The 10,200-nt window shown below is 39.1% G+C and overlaps 1 protein-coding gene across 1 annotated transcript; it reads left to right on the forward strand.

Annotated features, from left to right (window-relative positions):
* Positions 1-188: 188 nt before the first annotated feature.
* Positions 189-3,402, forward strand: LOC306839625 (progranulin-like). The gene is made up of 6 exons (XM_079368414.1): positions 189-613; positions 908-1,045; positions 1,148-1,441; positions 1,626-1,793; positions 2,772-2,915; positions 3,094-3,402. The coding sequence occupies exons 2-6, from the start codon at positions 908-910 to the stop codon at positions 3,220-3,222; spliced, it is 873 nt and encodes a 290-aa protein (XP_079224540.1). The 5' UTR covers positions 189-613; the 3' UTR covers positions 3,223-3,402.
* Positions 3,403-10,200: the final 6,798 nt, after the last annotated feature.

The following is a 10,200-nucleotide window of genomic DNA, read 5'->3' on the forward strand; positions in this document are numbered from 1 at the left end:
TTTAATGTGGCTTTTTTAGCTGGAGTCGGTTTGAAACTCTTGTATGACTATCGTCAGTCCCATTGCAAGTGCTCACCTGATCTTGTCTTGTTGACATTTAATTTATAGAAACTTCTCTGCAAAGAGGTGAACCGAGTCAAGTAGAGAGAAGCCAACATGGCTTTATATACTGTCTCGTTTCCTTATTTTCTCCAACCAGTCGGATCATTTTAACCACCAATACACAGATTGCATTTATTTGTAAATGTTGAATAAGGCTTTACAGACGGATCATGTGAGGGAAGTAGTCTATCGATGTCCAAGGGTCACTTGCGCTCTCAAACGACTGCATGTTTGAGGTGGGTGTGTGTGGCCTCGTGCAATCATTACTCCGCCCTTCCTTTAAAAATCCAAGTATGGTCTTTCAGATTATAAACTAGTTTCAAAACCACTAACTTTTAAAAGCTGACAGTCACAGGACACAGAGGTGTGATATACAGTTCACAGTTTAACTTCCAGATTTTGTCAAGTGGGAGGGTCTGACCTCACTTATAAAGAGAAGTGTCTGTAGATCAGATCAGAGGACGTGCGAGTCTTGCCGTGTGACAGGAAGCTGCTCAATCTGTTTCAAAAGGTAAGTGTTACGATCTATTTTCTTGGATCTTTTCTCTCACTTTAACCACCCAACATGATGCTGGACAAAAAGTCACTGCTTCTTTTTTATTATAAAAGCTAAGTTGTTTTGAGTGGATGGAAGGTCTCCATCAGAGATAAAATGAAACTGAAAGTAACAGCAACACAATGCAAATACGTGAATGATAAACGTTTTACAAAAGGCAAAAGTTCTGTACGGAGTCCCGAAAGGTTAAAAAAAAAAAAAACTATCTTGTGTGCACACATTTGTTGAATTGTGTTCTTTTTTCTACAGATGCTGAGGCTAACTCTTTGGTTGTTTGTGGTGGGCTTTGTGTCCTGCTCCACCAAATGTCCTGATGGAAAAGTCTGCCCCAGTCTCTCCACCTGTTGTCTCACTCCATATGGATATAGCTGCTGCCCGTATCCAAAGGTAAGACACATAGATTGACTTTACTTGAGGTAGTAAAGATTATTGGGAAAACTGAACATTTTCATCCCTCATCTCATTTTCCCTGTTTTCACGTTTCCTCAGGCTGTTTGTTGCTCTGACCTGGCCCACTGCTGTCCTTCAGGCTTCCGTTGTAACCTCGTCACTGAGATGTGTGAGAAAGAAGATCAGCCGTGGCTGAACATACCCATGGTGAAGAAGGAGGCTGCAGAGGAACCAGGCACTCCTCTTCTACCTTTATCCCCTCTACAGGAGCTTGAAAAACCAGACGAACAGAAGAGTTCAGTTGTCCACTGTGACAACTATTCTTACTGTCCTGATCGCACTACCTGCTGCAGACACCCAACAGGCGTCTGGTTCTGCTGCCCATACTCTCCTGTGAGTTGACCTTTATACTGTTGTGCAATCAAACACATGACTGTAATAAAACCCTTTCTATTTATTATTAACTCTAACTCAAAAGGAATTCAATTTTCAAATTGACTTCTTTTTTTATTCAAAAATGATGTGTTTTAATCTTAAGAAATATTCGTGCTCATCTGTAAAGACATGTGACTTTTAGGCCAGGTGTTGTCTTGATGGCTACCACTGCTGTCCATATGGCTACGACTGTGACTTGACATATACCCACTGCGTGAGGACAGGTCTGAGATACCCCTTTGCCCCAAAACCAGCCTCAGTCCCAGCCTTTCTCACGTCAACTAAAGAGGTCAAAAGCAGTCCGAAAGAGGTAGGAGTGTCACTGTTGTTGGTCTCTCTTCACGTGGTGCATAAATCCTGTTGTTAATAATATTCTGGCGTTTCTTTCACATGAAGTGTAAAGGGCCCTGAAACCTTTTTCCACTATGGCATCAACTGAAGCGATGAGATCCTACATGAAAACACAACTCTCATAGAAAGAAAACAAGATTTCTTTGCATTTTGATTCTTGATTTTTCAATAGTTTGAGGTCAATGTGGTTTAGTTGGAAGAGAAAATGGGCCCTTCTCTTCCCCAATAAGGATTCAGTATACCTAAATAAAAATGTCACTATTGTCACTTTGTGAAATTTTGGATTCTAAAAACAAAGCAGTAATTTTACTGTAAAGTGTTTATATTACAAGAATGGAGTGTTATTTATTTTTTATTTTTTTAGCCTGTTTGTTATTTTGAAGGTGGATATCAGAAGAGCAACAGCCTCATGCACTAAGATGAGGGAAAGTGGAGTCCTTATGAAGTTATAACATAGGTTTGAAAAACAAACTTAATCTGGGCAAATCAACATACCTTTGTTTTAAGAGTTAATAGTGCTTAAGATGGTATGAAACTGTCATCTTCAACAAGGGCTGTCTGATAGGCAGACAGCCACCATACTTGTCTCACTGCTCTCATCGACACTTTTTTCTAGTTAAAGGGGATAGCTGTTAAAAAAAAGCATTAGAGAAACTCCACTGTTAGTTAGACCCTCACTCAGTGATTGCTTCCAAGTGCTGCTCTTTGTGTCAGTAAAATGTCTGCTTCTATTTTATGTTTGCTAGAAAAGTATTTGAAGGTGTTGCTTGCTCTGTTAAAGGTCATTCATAGACAAATAACTAACAGAGAGCCTGTTCTTAATGGGCTTCAATGAACACACAAAGGTTTTGTTTACCTGAACATTTATTATTATTATTATTATTATACGTATAATAAGACAGGCTGAAATAGTAAGTTTGTGTTTACCCCTTTGCAGACACCAATGACAGCTCTGACAGAGGCCACTGTTGGTGTCAATGAAGCTGGAGTCATTCGCTGTGATTCCAAGTTTTACTGCCGTGGAGGGACATCCTGCTGCAAAGCTCCCACAGGCCAGTGGAACTGCTGTCCATACAAACTGGTATGAATTATGAATCAAATGTTAATAGGTTTTAAAGTAAACATTTTGTATGTGTTGTACTAAAATAATCCGACACAGGTTTTTGTCCTGATAGAAAACCCAGGCGTGAACTGCGAGCTGCCTTGACTACAGTGATTAATTTGTGACTACTGTATTTTTTTCTCTTGTTTTGTTGCAGGGCCAGTGTTGTGCAGATGGCAAGCACTGCTGTGAATATGGGTTTACCTGTGACTCCACCTCCTTTTCATGCAGAGCAGGGTTCGCTCAGATCCCCTCTCGAGAACAGGAACCAGCCCAAACAGATTGAGGACGTTTTGTTAAAGTTTCTGCACTGTGGCAGCTTTTTGATATTTTTGTGTAAATTTCACTTTCAATGAAATGAATGCATCTTACCATCTGGAGAGATTACATGTAATGTGTGGTGGTGAGTGTGTTGAAAAATGTTATCAAACTAATTTCTCTTTTAATAAATTCACAAATCAAGAGAGCTATAAGCTTTTCCCTAACAATTTATTTACTTTAATTTATGAATCATAGCTGGACGATATTTAGTTGGGTTGTTTTTTTTCACAATAAAAATCAGACTGTTGTGGTTGACGGTTGTGTGCCTAGAGACAAAGATTGCAGTAAATATTAAAGGTAATGGCCAGTGTGTAGTATCTTCTATTAAGTGTCTACTACAGTGGCCAGTAGAGGTCAAAAGCTTGGCAACTGAGGAAATGACAAACATTTATGAAAACGTGCAGCATATTCAGAAACGCAGCACACTTAACAGCTTACATCCACTGAGACTTTTTGCTCTTTACTATCAGCCAATGGCAATGCTGCATTTGACCCGGCTCTTGATCAGGGCCCAATGTGCTTCGAGGTGTCCCCACACTAGATACCTTTACCTTGCTACCTGTAGTTAATGTGTTGCTGTCAGTTTATTGCACTTCAGTACATTTGTCTGTGCTTCATTGTTAGTGTGACACTGTTTAACATGCCACACACACCTCACACTCTGGATGTTGTCAGGGCGACACGCCTTCAGACCTACAGCGCAGTATGGTTCAAATCAAATATACTACTTAATCAATTGCCTATCTTGTGGGAGCAGTTTTTTAAAAAGTCTTTATAGATTAAATACTTGATTTAAATATTTATTCACACAAAATGTTTTGTGAATTAATTTGAATAATTTAAAAAACATTGAAACTATATATTTTTATTCATTAAAACTATTTACATTTCAATTGGCTATATGTATCTTTCAGAAATAACATAGGTTTCTTCCTCAGAGGTGCTGCTAGTTAAAAGGTAAGGCAGGTAACTGCTTGGGGCCGCAGGCCAGTAAGGGGCCCAAAAGGTATGACAAACCATAAAACCTTAATAATGGTAGTGAACCTCCCTAAGGGGGCCCCTGCTGACAGCACTCACTTTGATTGCACTGCTGAGCATTGCATGTTTCCTGTATAAATCAAAGTTTTTTTAGGACTGTCACTGAAGGAAAATGAAGAGGAGTAGCCTGTCTGGGAGTTAAAAAGAAAGAGGAAGAGCCTTTGGGACACTGGCAGACATAAAGGTGGTTAGGAGCTTCCACTTACTTTTTGCCTGTGGCCCCAACAGACTCTAGCATTACCACTATTCCTCCTGATAAGTAAGATGAAGGCATCAAAACAAATGGAAACAACCGCCACACTGGTTCTGACTGTGGAGCCAATGGAGAGAACTATTAAATGACGTGATAGTTTTGGCATGTCCATTTGTTATTGATTGCTGCTGGCAGCTACTATGGGTAACACGTTGTTGTGTCATTTTGGCCTACGTGCCGGTATGAGTGAGTCTGACCTTTTGCTTAGAGGCACTGCTTTACACAAAGCATCTGTGATCCTTTCTGACGAGGAGAACAACAGGTGTGTTTTTCTGATTGTCGGAAAAGGAAGCATGAAAGGAGTTTGATGTCTTTTTCAGAGCAGAGATTTCTTAAACCCACAGGGGTTACAAAACATTGCTTCAATTTGAATATTTATTTTTGTTTTTTTTTTAAAGTAAGTTCAGTTCTCATTTTGATGTCTGCTGTGTAGCAATGCCATTAATACTATAATGGTAATATTTAGATACTGTTTTTTTTACTCTGCAGGCTTTCCATTACAGCAGCAAAATGATGAGGCAGGTCTGTTGACAGTATCTTTGACTATCTATGACTGTTCTCTGCATGAGTTGAAATACTTGGCTTCATTTTGACAAGTTTAATTATTTTCATTGTTAATGGAGTTTCAAAATGATATAACTTGTTATTTCTCCCTCTTTCCCTTTCATTGCTGATGCAAATTCAAGAGAAAGACCTGGAAATATTAACACAATGTCTGGTGGAGAACATGACATGAAGAATGTTACCGTCCCTGCATGTACAAACTTGTGATGCAAACAACTGAAATGTTGTATCTTAATCAACAGTGAGTCATCCTGAATTGCATAACTTGTAACAGCTGCAGACCAAGGACAAGCAAATACAAAAAGTTGACTTTCATATGGGAAAACGGAGTCTGGTGTCAGATCAAGCCAAACACCCTTCATTAGATATCGTTTCTGTGCACAGTTATATTCACATCTAAGAAACTGTAAAGATCTTTATCCCTGGGAATTTTGAATCTAAAGAAATCAAAGTGAGTCATGCAGAATCACTGACTTGGTCCTCATTGTTTTAAACAATTTAAGACATCACATGACTGAGGGCCTAGATGTCATGTCATCAGATCACAAACCACATATGGGTTCCTAATCCATCATTGGGAGGGAAAACTATAGTGATGCAATATTGGTTAATTGTCTATTGTATATCCTTTTAATAAATACAGTTTTGTAGGTCTGACTTCCAGTAAAATCTAGTTTAGGCCTATAGGCTAAAGTGAAGTAATGCATCACTCTTACTGTTTGCATCTGTGTATGCTATTTATGTATATTTAATTATTTTAAATTATATTTCCTAGATTTTGTTACCTTAGTTTTTAACAAATGTTTACTTCTTTTAATTAACTGAATTTCATGCAAGTTGTTATAAAAAATGTCGGTGGGTGATGGTTTAATTTGATGTTAATTGGTTTTCTGGAGGCTTCTTAAACGATAGTCACATGGCAATAAATCATTAATTAATAAATTAATAAATTAAGCGTAAGTAAAGTGGCGGTTAGTTAAATATAAATTAAAATAAATTACTTCAAAATTATTGGAGATTTGGTCTCTCCCTGTAGTCATTTTTTGGTTTGTCATTCGTGTCCCATGATGTGTTGGTGAGTGTTCAGGAAGGAAGAAGAAGAAGTAGAGAGGGGACGCTGCACCGGGTTCACGCCACTACAGATGAGTCCATCCTCAGTCAGTTTTCGACCGGCTTGTTTTTACAGTAACTCCCGGGCGAGTTACTGCCTCCCCTTTGTTTTTCACAGGGAACATGGCTGTGTTGAGGATACAAGACCAGGTAACGTAACCGATCTTTGTAAGCTACCATTTAACGTGATCTTAACTCGTTTTTTAAAAAACACGTTTACGCTAGTAGTTTGTTTGCGTCAGTGTTTTCTCTATAACGTTAGTCAACACCATGCCAAAACTAACCGCTTGTTTGAGCCTTCAACATGCACAGCCGTACGACATATACGGGAACTTATACCAGTCCAGAAAAGGAAACTTTTTAATGAAAAGGTTTAATGGTTATTAAGTTAATGATGCTTCAGTCAAGTATCCTTCTGACCGTTAAGTCAACTGACGTTTGACAGTTTAGCTAACTAGCTAGCGGTAACCAGTCAGCAGAAAGCCGTCCTGTCCGTGTCAACGCTGTTTGGTTTAGGTTACTCAGTTTATGTAGCACGGCCACTTTAATGTCAAATCAGCAGATACACAGTGTGTCGACTGCTGTTGTTGCAGTCTTTTTTTTTCGGTGATAGACTGGTGAGCACAGCTGGATGGCTACGATGTTAACAGGGTGGCTAACTCTCATACTCTGCTTCTGCGATAGCAGCGTTGGCTTTTTTAAGGACACTATTGTTGTGAACTTAAGAGACGTATTTACATAATTTGCTCTTATAATTCGGCATTCACTGACCGATATGCCACCTAGGGAGCGGTTTGCTTTGTCAGCTGCCCAGTTCAGCCCCCCCAGCATAGTTTTCAGGGCTAGTTGTGGGCAGTCACCTGTTGCTGGAAATAAGAAAGGCTGTCAGACTGAAATAGCAGTTGTTGCTGGTTCTGATTTGGACACTTCTGACAAGCTTAGATTAGTTATATGAATCCTGCTGGCACAAAAACCGACACCTTAAGACAGTGATACACACGGCTTTAGTTTGTGCATTACGTTTACTTCAATTGCAGTTATCAAAGTGTAGCCAATGCCATTGACATGGCGTTGTGTGCTGCTGTGTATCCTACAGATGGTTATAGCATTATACTCAAGTCTGGACAATTTGATAGTAAGTGTGTTTCTGACAGGTAGAGGAAATTGATCAATTATAAAAACAATCCAATCCAACTTTATTTGATAAAGCACTTTACAACAACCACAGCTGACCAAAGTGCTGTACAGTAAAATAAGTTAAAAGACATAAAACATTAAATACACGATAAAGTAAAAGGCATAAAACATGACTCAAGGTATGCAGTAAAAGAAATAAAATATATGAACAATATCAAATAAACAACCCAGTTACAGTCTGTCAACCATAATGAATTGTGATATTTTTGCAGTTAATAAATGAGTAATTTATAGTAATGAGTATGTAGTTTATATTAAAAACAAAGTGATTAATGAACACAGCTATTGGAATATAAATGTCTTCTTATCTGGTTTAATTCATATGAAATCGTTTGGACAGTCAAGCTACTCTGTGCTCTTTAACTTGAATAATCCAAAGTATTGTTCTTTTTAGTAATGAGATCAGTCGAGTATTCTGAAAACCTTTAATGTGTTACTAAAACTGTCTAAATCGTGAGATCTCCTATTGTAACACTGAACTTTTGGAAGATGAACTTCAGTCAAAGTTGGCCGGTGAGGTTGCAGCTTTATGGCCTGTCCTGGCCTGACATGTCTTCCGGGCAGTCAGCAGCCAGTCACTCAACAAACGGGAAGAGTGTGTGTGATAAGATCCCCCTCTCTATTCTTCATTGTTCTGTGTAGTGCTTGCTGACAGAGAACTGGACAAGGGTATAAAAATAGTCTTGGTTAGAGAGCACAGGACTGGACTGAAGACAGGAGCAAATGTCCCCTTTGTCTGTATATTCACTGTCCTCTAGAGGGCATCCTTTAGCTGTGGAGCATGCCCAGCATTCTAACCAGGCTCTGACCCAGTCTGAAAGAAAAGATACTAGAGGCAGTTCAGAGAAAAACACATGAATGAAGCTAAAGGTCAATCATATAAGAGAGACTATTGTAGTGTTAGTTTGTATTTATTTGCCTGGAGCCTCTGAAATGTGCTGTTCATATTCAAAAGTGTGTGCATCTGTTAATAAGTACAATAATAGCAAATGTTGTTGACCTGATGAAGAAGTTCAAGTTAGGAGGCGCACTTTTTGTTGCTGTTTTGTAACCAAGCAAAAACAAAAAAATCTGTGTGCCAGACCTTTGATAAGAAAGAAACACACTGCAAATCCTGCACTTAGTCATCCCTCAAATGAATCTAACATGTCTGTTAGTCTCAGTAAATAAACAAAACAAATAAAAACAAATTAGAAGGAGCACCGTCAACCAGGGAAATAATGTGAAATAGCTTTGTCGGCCTGCCATGAATATCTTCATTTATTTTATATCAGGATGTATGTTGGGATTAAATCAGTTTCTAAATGAGCATGCTGGTTTTATAATTTATTATTCAGGATGTTTACCAAAGTTCTGTTTTTAGGTAGTCTCTTACATATCCATTAGTAGAAGTAAAAATGTCCCCTGTAAGTTCTATATGGCGCTTTTATAAAGTGTAGAACAGTTGTCTGTCCCTTTTCCCAGGTAACGTGGGTTTGTACAATTCAAAATACCGTTTTTCACTGCCATCAAGGCAGCATTGTTTTTTTTTTTTTTTTTTTTGCATGTGCATCTGATGCAGCTCTGTTTGTTATTGGAATCTTCTATCTCTTCTGATTTATATCATTATTCATCCACCTAAAACATCGTCTGCGTCGCATGTTGTGGTGGTCATACTACCATGTGTGTTATGTTAAGGTAGTAAAGCTTTATTAGATCTTTTGATCCCTTAAAGCTTTAGCTAGTCTTGATGTCAGTCTCTCCATTCCTGCTGCTGTGTGTGACTGGATGTCCCAACACACACACAAAAAAACCCCTCACACGTGTTGGCCTTTGTGTTTTATGGGGGGGGATTACATTACACACAGTGCATCCTGTCAAAGGGTCAGAACAGAGGTCAGTGCAAGCTGCATACTTTCACTTCCACACTGTGCACTGTGTCATGTTGGATCCCTCTCATGAAGCACGGCTCCTAACTTGAATCAGGATTTAATTTGTTCGTGATCCTGTGTCTGCGTTTTGTTTATCCCTCAGTTTTACACGTAAACGTTCCACGCTTGTTCCACGTGCTTGCATTGTTTATTCTGGAAAGTGCTTATTGCAGCTCCAAACACAAAAAATACACACTTCCAGTTACCAGAAAGACTCATGTCTGTTTGGAAAGTGGCACCAATGATTCTTTGTCAACATCTTTGGGCGACGCTCCTGAGAGTATCCCCACAGCTAAACAGCAAAACAGAGAGTTTTGGTTTTGTTTATCATTTTCTTCCCAAACAAACATCCTTCTGTCTTTTTGCTTTTTGAAGTAAATCTCTGAAGCCAACTTCTTCGCTGTGGGAGCAGAAGTATCATGTAGTGTGGGCTGTGTTTCATATTAAGTTTATAAATGGTAAGGCCGTAACTTAAAATGTAGCCCTGCAGAGAGGCGCCATCCAATCAAAGCTTGGCTTTTCTCATTTGCCCTCCCTGGCTCCGTCCCTCCCTCTGAGTCAATGGGGTATTGTGGCTTGGCAAGATTGCTCTTTTTTAGAATCTGTATTGAATATGAAGAAGGCAGACACTCACACACTCAGACATGCACGTACAGAGTGGTCTTGTTAGCTACCCTCACATTCTCTGGCAAAGCCGGTTTGTTCCAGTTTTATAATGAGGAGATCGGGACTTTTGAAGCTATGCCACCGATACACCAAAGAGGATACTAAAACACACAAGCGCGCAACACACACACACACACACACACACACACACACACACACACACACACACACACACACACACACACACACACAATCTGGTATCTAT

The sequence above is a fragment of the Symphodus melops genome (genome assembly GCF_947650265.1).
Source record: "Symphodus melops genome assembly, chromosome: 18".
Classification (NCBI taxonomy): Eukaryota; Metazoa; Chordata; class Actinopteri; order Labriformes; family Labridae; genus Symphodus; species Symphodus melops.

Coding starts and splice junctions, on each gene's coding strand:
- LOC306839625 (XM_079368414.1), top strand. CDS start 908: ATGCTGAGGCTAACTCTTTGGTTGTTTGTGGTGGGCTTTGTGTCCTGC. Junction 1,046..1,147: donor GCTGCTGCCCGTATCCAAAG/GTAAGACACATA, acceptor ACGTTTCCTCAG/GCTGTTTGTTGCTCTGACCT. Junction 1,794..2,771: donor TCAAAAGCAGTCCGAAAGAG/GTAGGAGTGTCA, acceptor ACCCCTTTGCAG/ACACCAATGACAGCTCTGAC.